Genomic DNA, 25,287 nt, shown 5'->3' with positions numbered 1-25,287 from the left:
AGCAAATCTACAGGGGTGTGTTGGAGAGCAAATCCACACAGGTGTGTTGGAGAGCAAATCTACACAGGTGTGTTGGAGATAAAATTTACACAGGTGTGTTGGAGAGAAAATCCACAGAGGTGTGTTGGAGAACAAATCTACACAGGTGTGTTGGAGAACAAATCCACACAGGTGTGTTGGAGACCAAATCTACACAGGTGTGTTGGAGAACAAATCTACAGAGGTGTGTTGAAGAGCATATCCGCACAGGTGTGTTGGAGAGTAAATCTACACAGGTGTGTTGGAGAACAAATCCACACAGGTGTGGTGGAGAGCAAATCCACACAGGTGTGTTGGAGAACAAATCCACACAGGTGTGTTGGAGAGCAAATCTACAGAGGCGTGTTGGAGAGTAAATCCACACAGGTGTGTTGGGGAGCAAATCCACACAGGTGTGTTGGAGAGCAAATCTACAGAGGTGTGTTGGAGAGCAAATCCACACAGGTGTGTTGGAGAACAAATCCACACAGGTGTGTTGGAGAGCAAATCCACACAGGTGTGTTGGAGAGCAAATCTACACAGGTGTGTTGGAGAGTAAATCCACACAGGTGTGTTGGAGAACAAATCCACACAGGTGTGTTGGAGAGCAAATCTACAGAGGTGTGTTGGAGAGCAAATCCACACAGGTGTGTTGGAGAGCAAATCCACACAGGTGTGTTGGAGAACAAATCCACACAGGTGTGTTGGAGAGCAAATCTACAGAGGTGTGTTGGAGAGCAAATCCACACAGGTGTGTTGGAGAGCAAATCCACACAGGTGTGTTGGAGAGCAAATCCACACAGGTGTGTTGGAGAACAAATCCACACAGGTGTGTTGGAGAGCAAATCCACACAGGTGTGTTGGAGAGCAAATCCACACAGGTGTGTTGGAGAGCAAATCTACAGAGGCGTGTTGGAGAGCAAATCCACACAGGTGTGTTGGAGAGCAAATCCACACAGGTGTGTTGGAGAACAAATCCACAGAGGTGTGTTGGAGAGCAATTCTACACAGGTGTGTTGGAGAGCAAATCTACACAGGTGTGTTGGAGAACAAATCCACACAGGTGTGTTGGAGAGCAAATCTACAGAGGTGTGTTGGAGAGCAAATCTACAGAGGTGTGTTGGAGAGCAAATCCACACAGGTGTGTTGGAGAGCAAATCTACACAGGTGTGTTGGAGAACAAATCTACAGAGGTGTGTTGGAGAGCAAATCTACACAGGTGTGTTGGAGAGAAAATCTACACAGGTGTGTTGGAGAGCAAATCTACACAGGTGTGTTGGAGAGCAAATCTACAGAGGTGTGTTGGAGAGTAAATCCACACAGGTGTGTTGGAGAACAAATCTACACAGGTGTGTTGGAGAGCAAATCCACAGAGGTGTGTTGGAGAGCAAATCTACACACGTGTGTTGGAGAGTAAATCCACACAGGTGTGTTGGAGAGCAATTCTACACAGGTGTGTTGGAGAGCAAATCTACACAGGTGTGTTGGAGAACAAATCCACACAGGTGTGTTGGAGAGCAAATCTAAAGAGGTGTGTTGGAAAGCAAATCTACAGAGGTGTGTTGGAGAGCAAATCTACACAGGTGTGCTGTACTAGTAACGAAATGGCACGTTCTGTTTACGTGAATCCACACCGGTGTGCTGTTCGTTACGAGTGTGGTGTACTCGTAACGAATTGGCACGTTCTGTTTACATGACAAACCTTACTAAATTGGCTGTCAGGTGGTGGCGGGTTTAACGACACATTTATATTTACGCGATCTAACCCAAGAAAACCAGTATTATGGATGTTTCATAGCTGTCAACCCATACGGTTTACCCCGTATTCTTGTACAGGGAAATTGAGTTTTCAGGTCCATACGGCGTTCAGCCGTTTCAATACGGGCAACAATCGTGTTGTCTATTTGTTTGTGTTTCTCCGTTGTGATGTGTCTTTGTAGGATGAACGTTGAGATTTATAAGGGCACGAGGTGACCAATAAGGTCTGAATTGGTCTGTAATAATATAAAACGCTGATAACATGTATGTTGTTTACACACAATCTTTATTTTGACTGGAAGAATCCGATGAGCTATAAAGCTCTTTTTTCACACGTGTCCTCTCGTGTACTTTGCACTCCTATCGTGTTTTGTACTGTTTGTTATTGTAATGTTCTTAACCCGCCCCTACTGGGCATCTGTGAAAAATAGCTTGAGAGCTCAACGGATTCCTCTTGTGTAAATACAAATTCTGATTCTGAACGAACAATGTAAAACACACGATAGTAGTGCAACGTATAGGTAAGGTAAGGAAATCACCAAAAATATATATTTACGTGGCTTTACCAAAAGAGCCAAAGAATATAATAAACTTTTTATATAAATAAACAAAAAAAGTTTTACCAGGTAGAGTCCACTGCGTTATAACAGTTGCTTCTTTGTCATCCACAGGATTACGGAGATATAATAAACTGATGATGCCCAAAAGTAAGAAAAAAAACCCACGTTATCACTGTTATATACAAAGTAACAAGGCTATGTCAATGATAAACACAAAGAGTGAAAGAGTAGCACAGTTGCTATTTGGGTTAACACGGTCACGTGACTCATGAGTCACAGAGTAAACCCATAATGGCACGTTTGCCGCGTACCAATTGGCAAGGTTTTGTCAGCGATGAGCATAACAAGAGTGAATCCTGTACGAACACAGATGTCATCTACATCTGTGTAAGGTGTGGGAGGGAGAGGTGGGGGAAGTTATTTGACCATACTTCATTAAGCTGGTCAGTGCGGGTTGGTGAAGGCGGGAAGCGTGGACTTGGAAGCATAGAAGTACGGTACAACATTTTTCTGTACTGCCCTCTGCGGTGCACAACAAAGCCTGGCAGCTCCCTACAACAGCCCGTTAATGTATGGGAGTCACCAATCCGTGGACTGTCCAGGCTTACACCTGCTTAGATTGGCCATAGCTGCTTTGCTTCGGTTACTTGGTCAGAAATGAATTTTCAAATGACCTCTCATTAAAAAACAAAACTTTGTCATGTGCGTCTTCTCACGTGTTGTCTGTGTGCCATATTTTGGCTGGCTGATCCGGATTAAATTGTTACCGACTAATGCGCACAAACTCGCCAGCCACACTGCGAGTTAATGCTGTGGAGCATTCTGGAGAGAAACCAAATATGATCAGAATTCCGTTCCGTCTCCACATTAATAAAACATATACCGTATAGTCTATCTGCATTTTTGCATATCTTTCCAGATCACAATGTCTTTAACAAGCCTGACTGCTGATGAGACCCAGAATTGTCTAAACCGCTGCAGAGTTTGCTTGCTCTGGAAGCATTGATTGCCAGTTATTTTTTGAGACAAAACATATATATACAATGTGAAATGACGTGACGAAATAAATGTTTTACGAATCGTATAATATTTGGGCTGATCCACGTAAATAAATTATCCGGCCAAATGTGTGTCGTAAGACCCTCCACCAACCGGACACAAATTCAATCGTCACGCGTACGAAGCGTGCCACGTGACACATTTGGCGAGATCATTTCGCGTGGCCGAACTCGCGACCAAATCAATTGTGAATCATAACCATTGGTGGCAACTAAAAACCACCTAAGGGGCGTCCATAAATGACGTCACGCGATTTTTGACGATTTTTGACCCGCCTTCGTCACACGGCGTCACAAAAAGTCAGACCCCCCTCAAATATGACGTCACAAAGCTCTGCCCCCCCCCCCCAAAAATATAAAACATACTTCAAATCTCGATTTAAAGCTTTCTTCGCTCCAGCGCTGTCCTCTGGACAGTCTCGTCCCTTCACCTGATGAAGGCCGCTTGTGTTGTGGCCGAAACGTCGTGAGAATTTTATTGTTATTTTATTTTATCAATTTATTATTTTATTCTCATTCTACGTGACTTTACCGAAAGAACCAAAGAAGATACTTCAAATCGCTTTAAAATATTGTCATTGTAGTGCGTATTTATTGTGGCGCTGCACTCTGATGTTGTAGGAAAAAAACATTTATTAAAAAGTCTATTTTATTTAGTAGAACGTGTCTATATTTAAAGTTGCGCATTTTGATGTGACGTCACATTTCTCAAACCCCCCCCCCTCGTCACACATCGTCACAAATGTCTGACTCCCCCCCCCACCCCCTAGGTGCGTGACGTCATTTATGGACGGCCCCTCCTAAGTGCTTAAAGTTAATTTTAAATTGAATTGGCTCAGGCACCCACGGAGAGCTCTGCGGGTAGCCCCAGCCCCCACCCACCACCACCCCCCTCGCCAGGAAGGACCCCGACTACCAGCCCACACCCAGATGCATCACGGGACTCCCCCCCCGCCTCCACCGTGAGAGTCACGGCGGCTAAATTTAATTATTTTCGTAACTAACTCGCGGCTTGGGTTTTCTTAACCAGCACCAAGATTCATCATAGGCACGCGACAAAATAAAAACACATCTTTTTAAACAAACAAAAAATATCCACGCAAAGTGTGGATTATTAACTTAATTGTTTACGGCGCCGCAGCGGGACGCTCTGATTGGCCGAGGTGAGTCCACGTGACCGCGTCGTTGACCAATGGGAGGCGTCCCAGTGGTGGGGGTGGAAGTGCTGCCCGGGTGAGGAGTGGAGGAGGAGGAGGGGGCAGCAGAACGAGGGAGGAGGCCGCCGAGGACGGTCACGCGGTGAAGGTGGTGGTGGTGGAGGAGGAGGTTGACGAGGTGAATGCTAAAGAGGCGTCGAGGAGGCAGTGTGGTTTGTGTCGAGGAGGCGGTGGGGCAGTGGGTTGAGGTGGTTGGCTGAGTGGTGAGTAATAGAGGGGTGGTGAGGAGGAGGAGACGAGGTGGATACTACAGAGGTGTCGAGGAGGTAGTAGTGGTTCGTGTCAAAGAAGCGGTGGGTAATCGGGTGAGGTGGGTGGTGAGGAATAGAGTGGTGGTGAGGAGGAGGAGACGAGTTGGAGACGGAAGAGGTGTCGAGGAGGTAGTGATTTGTGTCAAAGAAGCGGCGGGTGGTGGGGAATAGTGTGAGGTGCTTATCTGTGGTGGGGAATAGAGGGTGGTGGTGAGGAGGAGACGAGGTGAGGATTGAAGAGGTGGTTGTGTGGAAGAGGCAGCGGGAAATAGGGTGACGTGGTGGTGGTGGTGGGGGATAGTAAAGTGGTGAGGAGGGGGGGTAGCGATTGGTGTTCAAATACGTGGTGTGGCGGGGTAGTGAGGGGTGATCCGGGTGAGCTTCGGAAGAGAAGTGGTGGTGAAGAGGAGGAGAGGTAGACAAGAGGACGAAGGGTGACTGGTGGTAAAGAACGTTGTTGATGAGGTGGTGAGAAGAAGTCAACACGGCAACAGCGTTGGGCCGAGAGCTCCCGGCGGCGGTTTGGGTTTCTTTGGCCTCCTCCTTCCTCATCTTCATCGTCGTCGTCTTTCTCATCTTCATCGTGGTCGTCTTCCTCAATCGTCGACACCGTCAGTGGATGGTCGGCATCGCGGCTCGGGGTAAATGAGATTCACCCTTCTTCATCACCCTCATCATCATCTTATGTCCGTCATGAATAATCCCGCAGCGCAACATTTGCATCGCACCGCACCACTCTCTTATCCATTGTCGTTACCCGCGATCTTCGTCATCGTCTTACAACAAAAGGGTATATCTCCTTTTACATTTTTAATTAACTTGTGATTGCCGAGTACTGTACAGCTCTCGACCGCCTCGTTGTAGTCTCGGTTAGCTTGTACTGTACATAATGATTGATAGTCCTCATCCAACGTCGTCTTTACTATCTGTTAAAATTATCAACCAACATCATCGCCTTTCCGGCGTCTCGGTGGATGGGTTTTCTGGCGAGTTGATAGGCGTCTTCATTACGTTCAAAGTGTCATTAATTACCCGTCTTGTCTATCTCGATTATCTGCGTAATAGCCGCAGACAACACATGTCCTGCCCAGGGAGTTGTCTCGGTGAATAGTCGTCAACGTTATCGCATCTCGCATAGGTTTGTGGAGGGGAGAGGTCTCTGCGATGGGGCGAACATCAACATCTTGTTTGTATGGCTTAGCATCATCATCATCGGCATCGTCTTCATCGCCGGCAGCGTCTTCATCGCCGGCAGCGTCTTCATCACCGGCAGCAGCACCTTCATCATATTTAGCATGATCACAATCATGCTTTTTTATGATCATCCTAAGGTGTTGGATAATCTACATCGGTTTGTTTTTTTTGTGTGGTGAGAATATAAGATCGGAAATGTAGCTTTCTCTCGCGCTTTTCAATCAACCTCATCACCGCCACCATCACCCGAAGGGTGTTGGATATTCTACATCGTCGTGTTGGCAGTAGGAACCCATGCAACACGGCTTTCTCTTGTGCTCATCATCCCCCCGTCCTCCTCCTCCCTTATAGGTTTCCCCAGCGGATGATCTACATCGTTTGCGTCCCCACCCCCCGAGATATCTGCTTCGCCATCATCATCATCTTTACCATCGTCGTAGCCACACGATTCGCCCTGGCGGCTTCGGCTAAGACCACGGCGGCAGCAGCGACCACGACGACGACGACATCCTCATCATCATCCACGGCCATGAACTGCGTGCCGTGGACGAGCGCAGCGAAGAAGATGAAGGTTGAAGCCGACGCACAGCAGCAGCATCAGCAGCAGCATCAGCAGCAGGCCCCCAGCGGCCTCTACCACGAGCGTCAGCGGCGGGAGCTGTGCGCCCTGCACGCTCTCAACAACGTCTTCCAGGACGGGGGCGCCTTCAACAAGGAGCAGCTCGACGAGATCTGCCAGAGGTGTGTGTGTGTCTGTCTGGTGTGATGGAGGTGATGTGTGTGTGTGGTGTGATGGGGGTGATTGTGTGTGTGTGTCTGTCTGGTGTGATGGAGGTGATGTGTGTGTGGTGTGATGGAGGTGATGTGTGTGTCTGGTGTGATGGAGGTGATGTGTGTGTGTGGTGTGATGGAGGTGATGTGTGTGTGTGGTGTGATGGGGGTGATTGTGTGTGTGTCTGTCTGGTGTGATGGAGGTGATGTGTGTGTGGTGTGATGGAGGTAATGTGTGTGTCTGGTGTGATGGAGGTGATGTGTGTGTGGTGTGATGCGGAGGGGGTGGGGGGGTGTTTGTGATGTGATGGGGGTGATAAGGAGTTTGTGGTGTGATGGGGGTGATGTGTTTGTGTGTGTGGTGTGATGGGGGTGATGTGTGTGTCTGGTGTGATGGAGGTGATGTGTGTGTGTGTGTCTGGTGTGATGGAGGTGATGTGTGTGTGGTGTGAGTGTGGTGTGATGCGGAGGGGGTGGGGGGGTGTTTGTGATGTGATGGGGGTGATAAGGAGTTTGTGGTGTGATGGGGGTGATGTGTTTGTGTGTGTGGTGTGATGGGGGTGATGTGTTGGTGTGATGGGGGTGATGTGTTGGTGTGTGTGGTGTGATGAGGGTGATGTGTTGGTGTGTGTGGTGTGATGGGGGTGATGTGTGTGTGGTGTGATGGGGGTGATGTGTTTGTGTGTGGTGTGATGGGGGTGATGTGTGTGTGGTGTGATGGGGGTGATGTGTTGGTGTGTGTGGTATGATGGGGGTGATGTGTGTGTGGTGTGATGGGGGTGATGTGTTTGTGTGTGGTGTGATGGGGGTGATGTTTTTGTGTGATGGGGATGATGTGTGTGGTGTGATGGGGGTGATGTGTTGGTGTGTGGTTTGATGGGGGTGATGTGTTGGTGTGTGTGGTGTGATGGGGGTGATGTGTTTGTGTGTGTGATGTGATGGGGGTGATGTGTTTGTGTGTTTGTAGTGTGATGGGGGTGATGTGATGTGTGTGTGGTGTGATGGGGGTGATGTGTTTGTGTGTGTGGTGTGATGGGGCAGGGGTGTTTGTGATGTCATGGGGGTGATGTGTGTGGTGTGATTTTATAGGGGTGGTGTGTTTGTGTGATGTGATGGGGGTCGGTATGAAATGACGGGGGTGGTATGTGTGGTATGATGTGTGGGGGTGGTATGGTGTGATGGGGGGGGGGGTGTGATGTGATAGGGAGTGTGTGGGGTGGTGTATGGGGTGTTGTGTTTGTGTGATGTAGTGTGATGGGGGTGATGTGTGTGGTGTGATTTTAATCGGGGGTGGTGTGTTTGTGTGATGAGGGTGATGTGTATGGTTGTGGTGTGAGGGGTTTGATGTGTTTGAATGATGTGTGTGGTGTGATTTTATGAGGGTGGTGTGTTTGTGTGACGTGATGTGTGTGGTGTGATGTATATACAGTATGTTGAACTTCATTCGCACCGTACGTAGCCAACCGTGCTAATCGGAGGTCCGTGATATCGGTGGCATGCGTGTTGTCGGTGTGAGAGAGCAGTGTGGCGAGGCGGTGTGTTGTACATGTACGTAGTTTAGATATCGAGTTGTATGTGAGTGGTTCGTGTGTGTGTGTGATGGGAGCTACATGATCTCAGAGAGGTGCCGTGTGTGTGAGCGGTGGGTGTTTGTGTGGGATGGTTGGGAGTGTTTTGATGTGTGTGTGTGTGAGAGGTGTTGGTGTGTGTGGTGATTTGTGGCATAGTAGGTTGTGTGTGTGGTGGTTGTGAGCGGTGTGTGTGGGGAGCGGTCAGCGCGTTGCGCACCAGTGACGAGTATCTGAACCGGTCCTGGGCGTCCCCTAGGTCGACTCAGCCTCGTATGAGTACTTGGTGTGGTGTGTAAACATTGCCACTGGGGAGACAAAGGCGGCCGGCCGTGGTGTTGGCCACCCACCCCCTCGTGTGGCGTGCCGGCCTTCATAGGTGCTCGCTAACAGCAACAGCCTGTTAAAGACTATACAGGTGGTTTTTGCCTCTGTGTACAAGAAGTGTAAAGGATGCTGGGATATGTATGTTGAACTTTCGCACCGTATGTAGCCAACCGTGCTAAATGTGTGTTACATGAGGTTTGTGTGTGCGCTAGGAGGTGTTTGTGTGCTAGAGGTGTGGGTGTGTATCGTTTCAGTGGATATGTACAAGGAGGAGTGTTTGAGATGTGGCGTTTGATATCGTTTCTTTTGTTTATTTGGGAGTGTGCGTTTTCCTTTTGTGTATACTGGAAGTGTGATGGAGCGTGTGTGTATTGCTAGAGATGTTTGTGTTGGAGGTGCACTGGAAGTATGTGTGTGTTAGAGTCTTTGTGGTTCAGTTTGGAGCGGTGGTGTAGCGGTTAGCGCACTGTGCTACGAACCCGACGACCCGGGTTCGATTCCCGCTCACGGCCGCGAAGACCAGTGATGATTATCTGAACCGGTCCTGGGCCTCCCCTAGGTGGACTCGGTCTCAAATGATTACCTGGTGCGGTATGTAAACATCGCCACTGGGAAGACAAAGGCGGCCGGACGTGGTGTTGGCCACCCACCCCCTCGTGTGCTGTGCTGGCCTTCACAGGTGCTACTCGCTAACAGCACTTGCCCCTACAGTCTGTTAAAGGCTACACGGGGGATCTTTGTTTTTGGTGCTGCCCACACCACCCTGATGTACAGTGCTGGCCTTCTTAGGTGCTCGCTAAATATTTTGTGGGGATATGAGTGTGGTGTGGATGAGTATTGTTCTGTACGTCGTGTTCCGGGGATATTGGTGTATTTGTGTGTTGTAGTTGCGTCTGTGTGTGTGCGCACTAATGTGCGCTGCAGGTATCTTGTATGTGTGTTACTGAAAGTGTTCGAGGTGGAGATGCGGTGGGTGATGGAGGTGTGTGTATGCTGCGATGGGTGTTTGTATGTACGGATTTATGGGTGGCATGTGCTGAATCATAATTGTGTGTGTGTGTACTAACAATTGATGTTTTTGGAGATGTGTAAACTGGAGGTATGTGCAAGATGTGTATACTGGAGGTATGTGCTCGCTAACAGCACTTGCCCCTACAGTCTGTTAAGGCTATATGGGGGCTCTTTGTTATCTTTGTTTATGACAGGTGTGTATGTCGTGGAGGTGTGTAGGTGCTGAAAGTGTGTGTGTGTTGGAGAGTTGTGTTCTCGGTGTGTTTGCAGGTGTGTGCAGCATGCAATGACGTTATCTTTTAGTTTATATCAATTCTATGTGTTATTGAAGCATCTCTGCTTTATTGTGCTTTGAGTTTGTGGTGTATGAGTGTTAACCATCAGTTTGCTTGTTTCAACCTGTGGTGTGTATGTGCTTGTGTGTCTACGCTGTCCAAGTGTGTAAGCTATATATTTGGCATGAGCATGCAGTTGTGATGTGCGTGATCTTGTGGTGCATCTGAGCCTTGTATTTTTTTTATTGCCTTGTGTTGTGCACTTTTGTGTGAGTTTGTGCAGGCTGGTGTGTGTTCGTGTGCGCGAGTGGCGTGAATACCATAAATATTCTTAACCATGGTGGGAGGGTAGTTCAGGTGAAAGTCATTCAAACACTCTATTCTGTCGCCGTCGCAAACTAAACAAACCCATAACGTTCACCGTTTAATACCACTTTCTATATAGCATACTCGTGTATTGAGTTATTTTCTCATTGTTATTACAGTACATACCACTGTCAACGCAGTCCCGACCTATTAATTTCACCGGTTAAGAGCCCTTAACAGTTCAATCTTGACTTAACGCTTTCGTGACTGCAGGAATTCATATTCTTTGGGTCTTTCGGTAAAGTGACGTAGATAGGTTCAAAGAAAATAACCAAAAACTGCGACGTTTCGATGACGACCGCTTGTGTTGCGATCGAAACGTCGTAGCTTTTGGTTATTTTCTTTGAACCTATCTGCGTGACTTTACCGAAAGACCCAAAGAACCCTTAAGAGTTGACAAAAAAACTTTTGAAAGAGACACAAAATACAGGAAAAATTGGTTGAATGGGGTACAAATGTATCGGCGCACGAAGCCCCATTTGATACAGGTGTGGTATTTTGTTGTTTCTGTGGAGATTTTGGTCATGGGACTTTACGTGTGGTCACCATTAGACCGTAATGAGCTTTGGCGGTAATTGTGACGGCGGGTAAAGTGAAAAAAATATAAAATGTGGCCTGCTTGCACGCGCGAGAGGGCCCGCGTGCGATTAGAGCCAACCGGGGAGAGATCAAAAACACGCAATTAAATATTAACGTAACGCGACGAGCCGATGTTGTGCCTTACGCATCGGTGACATGCCCGTGCGGGTTATAATTACCGGAGCATGCGACGGGGTTCGCCCCCCCCCTCCCCCATTTGATTCTGCCAACGTTCGTCGTTTTTGGAAAAATATTTTTTGTTTACTTTCTGTATTTTCCGCTATTTCCCCCCCACCACCACCTCAACCGTGCTTCTGGCGTCGCGGTTGTCATGGAACGGAGGAATTTCCCGTTGGGTCACTGAGGGGCAGAGAGCTGTGTATCATCACACATCGTGTCCGTCTCCTGTGAAGATGTCGCCCAACTACGTCTGGAGTCATGAATATTATCGGGGCGTCTTCCCCCTCCGCAACGACTCCACGCCCGCCGTTCCTCTTAAATTCCTCGCAAAGAGTATTCGTAACATCGCGATTCAACTTTTTATTCTCTACTTAATTGTGCCAAATTGTGACAAACTGAACTTTAATCGTATTTTTGTCTGAGACCATCGACTCGCTCCGTGACTCCAGTTCTTGCCCAGGATCCCAGCGCTCGCTCGGTGTCTCTGACGCGGTCACGATGAACCCCCTCCGACCTCTGGTCACCTGTCTGATTGTGAAACATTTTTTATTTTTATATCACCAGCAATGATCACCCCCACTTAACACTGGGTGTGTCCGCTAACATTTCCAATAAAAAAAATGCCTTCGTGTTATTCAGAGCTATTTCAGTGGTTTGGTATGTAATGTTGCATAAACGTCGGCGCTGGTGATACAAGAGGTGGCCGGGCGTGGTGCGCTTGTCACACCACCACCACCCCTTCATCACGTGCCGCACCGGCCTTAATAGGTGCTCGCTAACAAAATTTACTGTGGCCTGTAATATTAATGGGTGGGGGGGGGTTGTATTCATTGTCTTCTCACAGGCTGTCTCCAGACTCAATGCTGAACCCACACAAGAGCATGCTGGGAACGGGAAACTACGACGTAAACGTCATCATGGCCGCCCTGCAGACCAAGGCGTGCGAAGCCGTGTGGTGGGATAAGCGCAGGTATTGAACCAGTCACACTAGCACTTGGAGACCTCTCGGTCAGGACACCTTGGCGAGAGTCCGCGAGACCATCGCCGATTATTGTAATAACATCTCTACCATGCCGAAATGCCAGATACCTGGCTGATCTCGTCAAGGAGCATGGAACCATCACTTAAACTCCGGTCATGCTCGTAGAAGCAGCAGCTTTTGGGTCGCCATCGAACAAAGATGGTCACTACATCGCGCGCTTTCAGATGGGGCTTCTATGGCCATCTTGAACGCTGTTCCTTCCGATATTAGGAAGCCACTGGAGCTTTGCACTTTTAAATCTAAGTTAAAAACGTATTTCTTTAGAACTGATTCATGTTTAGTTTGTTGTCCTTCCCCTACACCTCCGATGAGCACATTTGGCTGCATACGGTGCGAAAGAAGTTCAACATACATACATACATGTCATCAGGGAAGTCGAGGAGGAGCCTTATGGGTTCACAATGGCCGCGTCGAAACGCTACACTTCACAACACTCCACTGTGGCATTCACATAATTGAGGCAGAATTTGTGATGTTTTCATCTCAAATGTATTTTGCTATTCCATTGTCTGCCTCGCAAAACACAGAGAAACGACAGTTAAACATTGATAGACAACGGTTTCATGGTTAAACAAATCGTGTGCGGGGACCTGGATTTTATTCCCGGTACTTATTTGCTTGGCTGGGCTGTCCAAGCAAAGCCGCTTGTGGGACACGGTGGTGACACGTTAATTTCCTCGCCTCGTATGGAGGAGGTCGTGGGTTCGATCCCGAGCCTGACGCCTGCTTTATAAGTGGACGTTGCGCGTCTCTCTCCCTATGCTTTTCATGCTTTTCAGAGTATTTGGCTGCTATACATTTCCACTTGATGAGCCTTTTTGTTGAGCTATTATTTATTGCTGGGTCGCTTCTAAAAAAAAGCTATTTAGGTCAGTGGGCCTTACCTGGTAAAATAAAAATAGTTTTTAGTTTTCATAGTTTATGGGTTCTTGGCAGAGACGGATACTCCAACAAAATTTCACTGACAAAAGTACAGGCAGTCCCCGAGATGCGAACATTTACACTAACAAACGAACCACCATAAGATTATTTTATCTTAACCCTCCGACTTGTGAATCTAAGGTCGTACTTGCGAACCGAACCGCATAACTATTTTGTTCAGCGGAGGGATCCCCCGCAAGATGTAATGAGTCCCAGCATCCTAGAAACACCCTTTCAGGATTCAAGGCACGTGAAAGTAAAACTGTTTTTGTTTATTTTCATGTTACTTTAAGTTACGCTTTATTTACAGTCATATTACATGCACGTGTACACATTCTTCTCATGAGTTTCACAAAGCTTCCCTTTTTTGTTGAACCATTACACGTTTTATGACACTGACCGTACGTACCATTTAATACTGAGTTTCCGAGATGCGAACAACTCTACTAACGAACGGATCCCGGGAACTTAGCCTGTTGCTCGTAAGTCGAGGACTGCCCGTTGTAAAGGTCAACAGACTCCCAAGGCCATGAGGGGTGTGGATCAGTGGGGGTAGATACCAGTTCGGAGGACGCAGAACCGGCACCACTATCTCGAGACCCTGCGTTCAAATCCAGGTTTCGGCCACGCATGGTTAAAAACCACCCGGAAGAGTTGACGGTCTCAGTCCGTTCACCAAGTTCCGCCACAAGACCATTAGCACAGTTTGCAACTTTTAAGGTGCCAAAGATGTTCAACATACAGTGAGGGGAAAAAAGTATTTGATCCCCTGCTGATTTTGTACGTTTGCCCACTGACAAAAGAAATGATCAGTCTATAATTGTAATGGTAGGTTTATTTGAACAGTGAGAGACAGAACAACAACAAAAAATCCAGAAAAACGCATGTCAAAAATGTTATAAATTGATTTGCATTTTAATGAGGGAAATAAGTATTTGACCCCCTCTCAAATCAGAAAGATTTCTGACTCCCAGGTGTCTTTTATACAGGTAACAAGCTGAGATTAGGAGCACTCCCTTTAAGAGCACAATCAGTCAATCATATTCCAAACTCTCCACCATGGCCAAGACCAAAGAGCTCTCCAAGGATGTCAGGGACAAGATTATAGACCTACACAAGGCTTGAATGGGCTACAAGACCATTGCCAAGCAGCTTGGTGAGAAGGTGACAACAGTTGGTGCGATTATTCGCAAATGGAAGAAACACAAAAGAACTGTCAATCTCCCTCGGCCTGGGGCTCCATGCAAGTTCTCACCTCGTGGAGTTGCAATGATCATGAGAACGGTGAGGAATCAGCCCAGAACTACACGGGAGGATCTCGTCAATGATCTCAAGGCAACTGGGACCATAGTCACCAAGAAAACAATTGACAACACACTACGCCGTGAAGGACTGAAATCCTGCAGCGCCCGCAAGGTCCCCCTACTCAAAAAAGCACATATATACATGCCCGTCTGAAGTTTGGCAATGAACATCTGAATGATTCAGAGGACAACTGGGTGAAAGTGTTGTGGTCAGATGAGACCAAAATGGAGCTCTTTGGCATCAACTCAACTCGCCGTGTTTGGAGAAGGAGGAATGCTGCCTATGACCCCAAGATCACCATCCCCACCGTCAAGATCTGCAAAGAGGAGTGGGACAAAATCCCTCCTGAGATGTGTGCAAACCTGGTGGCCAACTACAAGAAACGTCTGACCTCTGTGATTGCCAACAAGGGTTTTGCCACCAAGTACTAAGTCATGTTTTGTAGAGGGGTCAAATACTCATTTCCCTCATTAAAATGCAAATCAATTTATAACATTTTGACATGCGTTTTTCTAGATTTTGTTGTTATTCTGTCTCTCACTGTTCAATTAAACCTACCATTAAAATTATAGACTGATCATTTCTTTGTCAGTGGGCAAACGTACAAAATCAGCAGGGGATCATACTTTTTTCCCTCACTGTACATACATGCATACATACAAGTCATGCAGTCTAATGTAAATAATTAGCTCCCACATTCGACGAATGCTTGGATTTTCAGACCGGCCACAACGGATACTCAACAAAGCGGTCACAAGGCGTGGCGTGATTTCACCGCCCTGCCGATTAGGTGAAACATCAAAACCGGGGACTTGGTTATTTTCCTGGAACTATTTCAACTTTTCTGTCGTCTCATTTGTCGTGTATCGTTTTCATGGTCTGTCTCGTATTGTCTTTTGTTCTTTTATAGCATCAAGGTACAGTAGTATTTAATTTGCATTCACGGGGGAAAAAAGTTTTCTTTTACTTCCATGTCAATGCACGTATAGTGAGCCTACAAACCAGTTTTGACGTATGAATTGTTCAAGGTCACATAATCAAGTTAGTGTCTCCATTCTCAAATGAACATTGGGTGATGGATCATCTCAGCTGTCCTGAGACAATGGTGCACATTCCACATTCGGATGACAATACAATTTTCAATACAATGCAAGTCAGTCGTAGGCAGACGAAACAAGAAGGCCTCGAGTCTGGACTTAAACAGTGGCCGGGAGTCGACAGCACTGATTGCTCGGGGAACGACATTCCAGACTGGGAGCAGCAGGGGAGAAAGAGCAACTGTACAGGAGCCAGACTTCTGAATAGGGCAGGCAACTCGTGTTGACTTCCCACAAAGCAGTGCTCATTTCAACCCTTTCCCATTCCAAGACGCCTGCAAGTTGCAGGGTGGGTCCCATTCACCGCTGAATCTCGGAACGCGCAAGCCGTTACTGTTATTTATTTACAGAGGCATAGCACCATTGTTTATAAAGACATTGTACTGTGCTCATCACAGAACCGTAGTGACACGACCACACTCTATGACAGCTGGCACCAAACCGCCACACACCCTTCCGCATGGCCTTTGACTTCCGATTCCGTTGGAAATCGATTCGATTCCGATGACGTAAACGTACGTAATCGGAACGGAATCAGAAGGGTTTATGAACCCCAATTTGGGGGGGGGTCATGATGGTGGTGATTGGAGCAGGCGACCCCTGGCAGGATTTGAACTCAACTCGCCGTCGTCGCCAGAGGACACTCGTCTGATCGGACGCAGTGGTTTTCGTTCACTTTGCGATTCTCACAACGGTGAGCAATTTTAACTCGCGACCTTCCCAGTTGTGAGTTGGCGACACAAGCGGCTGAAGACATTGACATGTTAGCAGTGTCGGCGAAGACCAACGAGTTTGTGTCAAGGATTAAAAATGTTGCAGCCTTTTTGCCGAGGCTCTTTATAGCACTGCTCAACGAGTGACCTTTTAGTACGAGAAAAAAAAACATTGGAATTTAATGATAGTTGCAATAACTGTAATGGCGAGTGGGGATTTACGTCAAACAGATTTAGAGGCTCTCAAACAGATTTAGCGGAGACGTATGCGCATTTTGAAATCAGCTTTGTAAACAGACTCATCAGGATTAAAAAAAAAAACGGGGAGGAGGGTGTGTCTCAGTCTGTGAGCCAGCAATGCTGATATTTTTTTAGTATTTGAGTAAAAAAAAAATCCATTTAAAAAAAATTTCCACTGGTCTGTAAGAGGTACAAAGAGAACAATGGAACTTGATGGACGCTGGATTATGGTTTTACATTCAGTGGGTGGGAACCTGGACTGAGACCTATAAGCTTAGTGGTACCGGCTCGTGTGCTCTGACAATCATTATGTAAAACCCCACGAGAGAGAGAGGGACACCCCATACCCTGGACTCAAACCCACAAATCGAAATCGCGTCGGTTGAGGTGCTTTCTCACAATGCTGTTATGAACCCTCGGGGGAAAAAATTCCCGGTGTCAGTATCGGAAACCTGATTTGTTTCAACGGTACTAGTTCTCGGGCGCTGATGTGACCGTTAGGGGTCACCTTGAGAGAGAAAGAGAGAGACACCACCCCAGGATTTGAAACCAGAAGCTTTGGTGCTAGGTCGCCTGCTCTGACGTGGTTATTATGAGTCTACTTACAGAGACACACATAGACAAGACTCTACGTTTCTAACTCGGTCTTCTGGGCAGCATTTGCTTTTGTGCCATCGAAGGCATGGATCTCACGCAGCAGCAGCGTGGGTTCTGCCACTCCGACACGGCCATTATGAGCCCCCTGAGCCCACCGCCTCATTACCGTGTCTCCTGGCGGGTTCGCTAGCCATGCTTTAACGAGCGGTGACCGTAGGATTGGCGTCACACCTGGCTTGTCCATGGCCCAAGGCTCGGCCCCTCCACCGCCCAACCCTCTCCCACTACCCCACACTCCTCCCCACCCTCGTCTACCACTCCCTCCACAGCGGCAACGTCACCAACGCGAGATTTCCCATTTCAACTGTGCCCCGTGCAAATACCGGGCACGCCTTACGCCCACCGTTGCTATATTTAACCGCTAAACACCTACGGCTATTATGCATTGCCCTGCCATCCTACGCTTTGGGTTGGAGGCAAGGGCTGGTAGCTCGTGCAGAGATTTGCGAAACGCCTAAACCCATTGGTTTCCAAGAACCTGTTTGTCCTCACGTCACCTTGAGTGCGTTGGTGGATTTTCTCCGGATGGTTTCCCAAATACCTCAAGGCAGGATGCTTCAAATAGCCTTTTAAGTATTGTTGAAGACTTATGAATTAACTATTATTTTCAATCCAGTGTCCTTTATTTAATCAGCTGAGAATGATGGCTGGGTGACAAACACGAGTCACATTTCTCATGCAGCGTAGAAACAAAGTCGGAGCATGGGGACAGCACTTGGCGCGATTGGCAATCCTGGGTCAGCGGTGGAAATTCCACAGTCTGATGGCAGGAGTCAGTCCCTCCTTGGGGGAATCACTGTTGGTGTCTATCAGAGTTGAGCTATGTGTTTTATATATGTCCGAGAGATGATGATTAATGTCAAGTCTACACCCAGCCAGATTTGAACTCAAAACGTTCCAATTGTGAGTGGAATTCTGACCATGGTGCTGGCTGGTTAGTTAAACGTTTTCGGAGATAATTTTGCACGTATGGTGTGGGTGAGTGTATTTTAAGGATAATGTGGTGTGTGCGTGTGGTGTGCGATGGAGTGGGATGGTGTGGTGTATGAATGGAGTTGTGGGCGTTTGTATTTGTGGTATGGGTGGCTGTGGCATATTTTGATGAAGTGGTGTGGATTGATGTGTGTATTGTTAATGGGTGCGTGTTGTGTGGATGCAGTTGGTGTAGTATATGTGTGGGTGTTGTATGTATGGAATGAGCATCTTAATAGTGTTGCTTTATGTGGAGGCATTTATGTATGGTGTGGTTAGCATATTGGTGCTTGTCATATGTGGTGTGGTGTCTAAACATTAAGGGTTTCCATGTTGGTGGGCAGCCGCGGGCTACGTGGCCAAGAGTCAGAGCCATTCCCTGTTCACCTTGGGGTGCGACAGGGATGTCCTCTGGCTCCCGCATTATTTAACACCATCTTTGACCACGTAGTTTCAGAATCTTTCCATGGCTGTACCGGAGTAATTTCCATCTGGCACAGATACAATGGGAGGCTGATCGATGCTCGAGTGCGGCTGAGGGACGGCTCCCTATTGGTCAACCATGTAATGTATGCTGATGATCTGGTGATTGCTGCTTACTCAGAGGAAGAGTTGGAGGTGCTGCTGCTGAACCTGGAGTGAACTACTAAGAGGGTGGGGTCTTACCATTAACCCCACCAAAACTAAGTAACTGCCTGGATATTTTGTGCCATCAAACACTCCACCCCCTTAACTCTCCATTGGTGATAGAGCAGTTGTGGAGAGTTTTCCATGCCTGAGCAGTGTGATTATAACCAGCTCCGATTTGAGAGCAAACGTCTCACTCTGAATCAGTCAGGTGGCATTATATTTTAATCGGCTGCGTAACGCTGTGTGGAGCTACCTGGTCTGTCGCTCCACATGATGCTTCGGGTCTTCTCGGCCACAGTCATGCCCTCCCTTCTCTATGCTTGTGAAACGTGGACCCCTCTAATGAAACATCAGTTCTGTTTGGAAACATTCAGGCTGGCCTGCCAACGATCTATACTGGGTTTAACCAGGCTGGATTGTGTGAGGAGCTCACAAATCCTTGAAATATCTGGACACATTCCCATCAGTGAGCTCCTCCGTCAGGCAAGGCTGCGTTGGCTGTATCATGTAGCCCGCAAGTCTAGCCACCGCATGCCCAAGCAGCTTCTGTTTGGCCGCATTGAGGAGGCTATAACGGGCAAGACACGGGCTGGAGAAGAGGTGGAGCTAATGCGGCATTGGAGGATTTGGAGCTGAGTGGACTTGCCGAAGACTGGTACCAACGGTGTCAAGATTGGCCTCTGTGGAGGAGGCTCGTGAAGGACGCTGCTACTGGGCAGTTTAAGGCAGTCGCCCTCCAATAACAACTGAGGGCAGAGGAGTGAAACTCACAGCAACGAGCGGAGCGCTGGGCGGCTAAAACACAGCAAGTTGGCACAGGTTGCACAGCAGGTGCATCTTGACAGTCTCTCAGTCAGCTGAGCCATGGCACCTGCTGGGTCTGTCCCGTGACCCCATGGTCTCAAAGTGCACCTGGCCTGGCACAGGTGCCGTGGTGACGTCACCATCACTTAGTGGCAAATGGCGGGTATCAGTATTGGTCTATTGGTGTCCATAGGTGGGGAGCGGTAGTGTAGTGGTTGGCGCCACCGCACTACGAACCCGGCGACCCGAGTTAAATTCCTGCTCGCGGCCAACACCAGTGACGATTATCTGAACCTGTCCTGGGCCTCCCCTAAGTCAACTTGACCTCAAATGAGTACCTTGGTGCGGTATGTAAACATCGCTACTGGGGAGACAATGGTGGACAGGCGTGGCGAAGTATGATAAACTCACCCCCATGGCGTGCATGGGGCGGCCCTCATCTCGCGGTGGATTAACAAAAATGGCATTTTTGTTGATCGGTGCTGCATTCACTATCCCTACGTTATAGCGACCTTTGACCCAGGGTGGACGGGGATGCGAGTCACATGGTTTATAGGCGGGCATGGTGACACCTGCAATCGGCGCATTGGGGACGAGGATTGGTGGATCGAAAAGGTTTTATGAAACTTAACAATCTCTCTGGGCTGTGAGGTCAACCAGGATATCGCATTACAGCAAGGTGGTTCATGGACCCATGTGTGTGAGTCGTGGAGTGTTATCCCCTCATATATGTGGTGGTATGAGCTATCTCTGAGCACTCTGGTTTCCTATCACGTGCAGAAAACACCTAATTACTGACGAGGAATTGGCCAAACATCCCTACGTAGCAGGATCCTCCTGAAAAAAGAAGTCTTTAGACTCGACGAGGCTTTGCTGTGTTAATGACATTTTTATCATTGCCATATAACGTTTAATGATGTTCGTTGGTTGTGCGTTGCCATGGGCATCACCTCCAGCCAGCGTCTCTTGAAGTCGCTCTAAAAATACCTCTTTCCCCGTGCACACATGCGTACATTTCACACGCACGGCCGGTTAATTGTGCAGCGGTGGTCTGTTCCATTAAAGATTTCAAATGATGAAGCTAATTATTTAAATAGGAAAGCCTCACTGAGCTTCAAGATTTTTTTTTTAGAATGGCCCTGCCTTATTTTACCAATTCCATTCATGAGTGTTTGACTTCGTCTGGGAGGAAACCAGAGAACATGACGTAAACACCCACCCCCCCAACGCATGGGCGGAGGGGTTGACACTGAGCCACGTCTACCATCTCCTCACCATACCTCGTCCGCCCCATGCCCGCAACACCTGCACAGTTCTGATGGTCATTGCTAACCGGGCCCAATCCAATCCAAGACCTGAATGGCTAACCAGGCCTGAATGACTAACCAAGCGATTGAGGGAGCATTGATAATCATTTCGTTGTAAGCAATGGAAAATGTCTCGCTCTTTAACTCTATCTCTCTCCACCCCCCACCCGGCTTTTCTCCCCTCCCCACGGTCCCTCCCTCCCCTCCGAGCAGGGACGTGGACAGCATCGCGTTTGGGAACGTCGTGGGCCTCATTCTCAACATCCCATCGAGCATGCGCTGGGGGCCCCTGCAGCTGCCGCTCAAGCGCAAGCACTGGATTGGCGTGCGCCAGGTCGCTGGCGTCTACTACAACCTCGACTCCAAGCTCAAGGCGCCGCAGCGCATCGGCTGCGAGGACGAGCTGCGGTGAGCGATGGCGCAGCCGATCGTCGTGGTTCAGGTCGACGTAGGGCAGCGATGGGCAACCCCAGACGAGTCGGTGGGCCACCCGAGTGAGCCTCTCCTTCGTCTCGGTCGGGCCGCAAGCTTGACACTCCCACACCTCCGATTAGCTCGGTTGGCTACATACAGTGCGAAAGGAGTTCAACGTACATACACGACGTACGGACAACTTCGACCAGGATACCGCGAGGGGCTCCACGGGGCGGGTGAGATCCGTGGGATGCAGGTTGCCCACCACTGACCTGGCGAGATGTTATCTCCCTTGCCTGGTTTGCAGGAGGTCGTGGGTTCGATCCCGACTCTTGACGCCTGCTGTATATTTGGAGTTTGCGTTTTCTCTTTCCCCGTGTTTGCTTGGATTTTTCGTCGCGTCCTCCGGCTTTTCCCTAATTTTAGATCAGTGTCCGTTCAGCGCGTTTGGCTGCTGTCAATTTCCACGTGATAAGCCACTCCGTTGAGCTATCGTTTGTGGCCAGGTCGCTTAAAAAAAACGTTGATATAACTCGGTGGGCTTTACCTGTTCAATAAAAAAAATATTACGAGAGCATTTTGGTACTTCCTCAGGCGAGGGCGAAGCTGCTTTGTAGCTTCATCCAATTCGAACCTTTTTTTTTGTAATTTCTAATTACGCACATTTGGACCATGAGCGCAAGCACACATTGCCCACTCTTTTTTAACTAATGTCTCGAGATCTTTAACATCAGCAATGGTTACCAGGATGGCCGCTTGGCCCCAAACCGCGAACCTCTGCAGCATGTGATAAATGCGCTACCGCTCGTTCCGGGTCACTGGGGTTGCACCTTAAGGTAACCAAAACATTTTTAGGAAGCTGCCCGACGCTATCCTTAACTATCTAAAAGAGGATATAAGGCCCGCTGAGTCTTATATCCTTATCATGTGGAAATCTAATGCAGCCAAACACTCTAAACGTGTGATGGTGATTCTAAATGTGGAGGGAAAAACCGGAGGACCCGGAGAAAAATCCACGCAACCACGGGGAGAACATGCAAACTCCAAATGTACAGGCGTCAGGGTCGGGATCGAGCCCAAGTCCCCCTGTATACCAGGCAAGGTAGTTAACATCTTACCACCGTGGTTCCCTAAAACATCCGCCATAAAATGTTAGAGGATTGGATTGTTTGGGACTGAAGCTTTAATTAAAAAAAAATGTAGAGGTGGCTTGGTGGTTCAGAGGCCAGGAGTGTTGAGCTGGTGCTGCTGAGAACCTGAGTTAGAATCCAGGCAGCTGCCAGTGATTGAAAGCGACTTTTTAAAGTGTGGAGATTTGATGGTCTCAGACCGGACTGGTCACCGTCGACTTTGTGCGTGCTGTCCAGGCGCTTCCTGAAGGAGCAGTTCAGCGGGAAGCACTGTGAGCTGCTACTCGTCGTCAGCATCGAGGTGGAGGCCGAGCAAAGCTGGCGCCGGGACGAGTGACCGGGCAACACCATTACTCGTCCTCATCCCCCCCCCCCCCCCCCCCCACTAACGCTCCCATGGGAACGTCGATTGGGACCGCAGCAATAGCAGCAGCAGCGGCGGCCGACGACGGCGACAAAAACAAACTAGCAACCAAACGGATAACAAACTGTCAACGCAAAATATGCATTCGCGAACATCTACGACGGAGTTGGACCTGCGAGCGGAAAGGCCGGTGTGGGTGAGATTGCGGTGGAGCTGACATGGTGGAGCTGACGTGGAGCCGACGTGGATCACGTTGACCGACTTGCTGTGCCCACACAGAGGCGCGCGGTGACGGGAGGGACGCCGCGCCAGCGTGACGGCGGTCTGGCAGGCCACGTGGCGTCATATACCACACCCACGTGCGCTCCATGCATACTTTACACGATGTGAACCACACGCCATCGACCACAAATAGCATGCACACCACGAGCACGCTGCACCACACGCACCATGTACACCTTGCGCAGAATACACCACACACAGAAAGCATACTATACGTCACGCACCGTGTACACCACATGCACTATACACCACACTGCTCACTGCACACCACACCATTCACACCAGGCACCTACTCGCACTATACCCCCACGCACACACCATTTACACCACTTGCACACCTGGTCGCCCATGCACACTACACACCGCCGCGCACTATACACCACACACTCACACCCCCACTGATTGCTATGTGCACCAAACACCCCAATCCACAGCATTCTCACCAGACACCTGCTCACACTATACCCCCATGCACATTACACACTGCCACGTACGCCGCGCATCGCCATGCATAATGTACGCCGGGGTGCGCATCCGCCATGCATAATGCACACGCCAACCACGCCACTCAGCGTGTACCTGTCATACACCACCAACTGTACGCACCACCACTCAAAACCGCACACAGCTACCCAAGGCCCTCCCTATAATGGTTAAGCAGGTTGTGTTACCCTGATCCTCATTAATTGATGATGATGGGGGGGGGGGGGGGAGAGGAGCCGGTGGGGTTTGTTTCCTCGTCCAGATCTTTTGAGGTCTTTTGTAAAATAATATTAAGAATAATAAACCGCAAGCGAGTGGGGAAACGTAAACAAAGCACACAAGCAGCCGCACTCGGAAGAGGAAGGGCAAGGCGTGGTGTTTTTAATCAGAGCAGCGACCCCGTGACATGGATACGCACGGACGTCGGCTTCAGGGGACAGAGAATGTAACTCCGATTAAATACAGAAAACGGGGTCTTTGTCGTAATTTCACACACGGCAAAAAAGAGAGGGGGGTGTGTGGGGGGGGGTGCAACCCGCTATATCCATCGGCATCATCGCCATCATCAAACTGTAATAACTACATCGGTTTTGATATATATATAAATACTGTATATGAAAATAAGCAAAAAAATTATCTAAAACGGAAAAAAAAACAACCGCGAACAGATGAACGCGTCTTTTTGTAGCAGATTTTGGTTGTGCGTGTGTTTTTTCTTCTGGTGTGCGTGTTTGTGCGCGTGTGTGCCGGGAGCGTCGTGGCAGTTATAGTGAGCGCTGCGTGCCAGCGTCCTGGTTTTATTGGACCTGATGCACACAGAACACCGGTTTGCCAAATTGGCATCCGATCTCCCTCTAGGTTGACTTCAGCCTAATGTGATCGCTAACTACTTGACTGCCTCAACACTGTACAATGTTAAAGGTGGGGCGCGTGAGAGTCGCAGTTCGGGCGTTCACAAAAGCAACACATGTTTTTTTCGCGGGCAAAAACCAAAGTGAAATATTAAGGAACGTAGGCTATTTATCCACAGACCAAAAGCTGGATTTGGTGGATTGTGTAAAGGATGAGACACCAAGACCCCTGTGCTCCGGTTTCCTCGTAACAAAAGGTTTTACCGTAAAGCGGGACGTTCCTGGAAGTGTCTTTAGACTCGGTGAGCATTTTGTGGGTAAAGGTTTCCTGTTACACAAAGGGGGGGGGGGGGGGGGATCTCTCATAACTTGCCAGACTTCCTTTGCAGACGCGTGCATTTTTCGATTTGGTGCAATTTTCAGTGTTGTTAATTCGTTTCATTATTATTGTATTGTAGTTTCATTTTTTTACGTCTTTGTTTCGTTTGTGTGTGTGTTTTTTTTGGACAAAATAATAACTTGTATATGGCATGGGATATACGTGTACCGAACTGTGCAGTGCTTACAATCTCAATCTTGCCTTTGTTCATGAGTACTTAAATACTTGGACCCCAATGTGTGTGTGCTGGTGGAAAGCCAATGTCCACCAATATTCGATGGACGCAAATGGGCAAATCACTGTTCTGCAAATTTGTCTCTTTCCCACAAATAATCGACGGGGAAAGTAATTTCCACCAATTCACGGATTGTGACCTCTCTGTTCCGTATTCCTCCGTTAATGTTTTGTCGTTCGTGAAATCAAAAGTGGAACCCAAAAAAATATGTACCTATATTTTTTTTTGTATTCACCGCAGAATGTACAGAAAACGAACCGAATGCTTTAGTGATGGCAAACGCTCACTCCTTTGTCTTGAGAGTAAAATAAAATTGAGTGTAAAATGA

General features: G+C 48.4%; 1 protein-coding gene across 4 annotated transcripts; it reads left to right on the top strand.

Annotated features, from left to right (window-relative positions):
- The first annotated feature begins 4,299 nt into the window (after positions 1 to 4,299).
- Positions 4,300 to 25,287, top strand: JOSD1 (Josephin domain containing 1). 4 transcript variants are annotated; one of them, XM_032978450.2, is made up of 6 exons: positions 4,625 to 4,729; positions 5,328 to 5,503; positions 6,408 to 6,797; positions 11,978 to 12,103; positions 21,035 to 21,229; positions 22,603 to 25,287. In XM_032978450.2, the coding sequence occupies exons 3-6, from the start codon at positions 6,421 to 6,423 to the stop codon at positions 22,700 to 22,702; spliced, it is 798 nt and encodes a 265-aa protein (XP_032834341.1). In that variant the 5' UTR covers positions 4,625 to 4,729; positions 5,328 to 5,503; positions 6,408 to 6,420; the 3' UTR covers positions 22,703 to 25,287. The 4 variants fall into 4 exon arrangements, with proteins under 4 accessions (XP_032834358.1, XP_032834349.1, XP_032834341.1 ...); XM_032978467.2 differs by lacking the exons at positions 4,625 to 4,729; positions 5,328 to 5,503 and adding an exon at positions 4,300 to 4,557; XM_032978458.2 differs by lacking the exon at positions 5,328 to 5,503 and having other exon boundaries at positions 4,620 to 4,729.

This window comes from Petromyzon marinus, chromosome 3 (genome assembly GCF_048934315.1).
Source record: "Petromyzon marinus isolate PM22_M1 ecotype Great Lakes invasive population chromosome 3, UKy_Petmar_22M1.pri1.0, whole genome shotgun sequence".
Classification (NCBI taxonomy): Eukaryota; Metazoa; Chordata; class Hyperoartia; order Petromyzontiformes; family Petromyzontidae; genus Petromyzon; species Petromyzon marinus.
This window is presented reverse-complemented; position numbering and strand designations above follow the sequence as displayed.

Coding starts and splice junctions, on each gene's coding strand:
- JOSD1 (XM_032978467.2), top strand. CDS start 6,421: ATGATCTACATCGTTTGCGTCCCCACCCCCCGAGATATCTGCTTCGCC. Junction 12,104..21,034: donor GTGTGGTGGGATAAGCGCAG/GTATTGAACCAG, acceptor CCCTCCGAGCAG/GGACGTGGACAGCATCGCGT. Junction 21,230..22,602: donor GGCTGCGAGGACGAGCTGCG/GTGAGCGATGGC, acceptor CGTGCTGTCCAG/GCGCTTCCTGAAGGAGCAGT.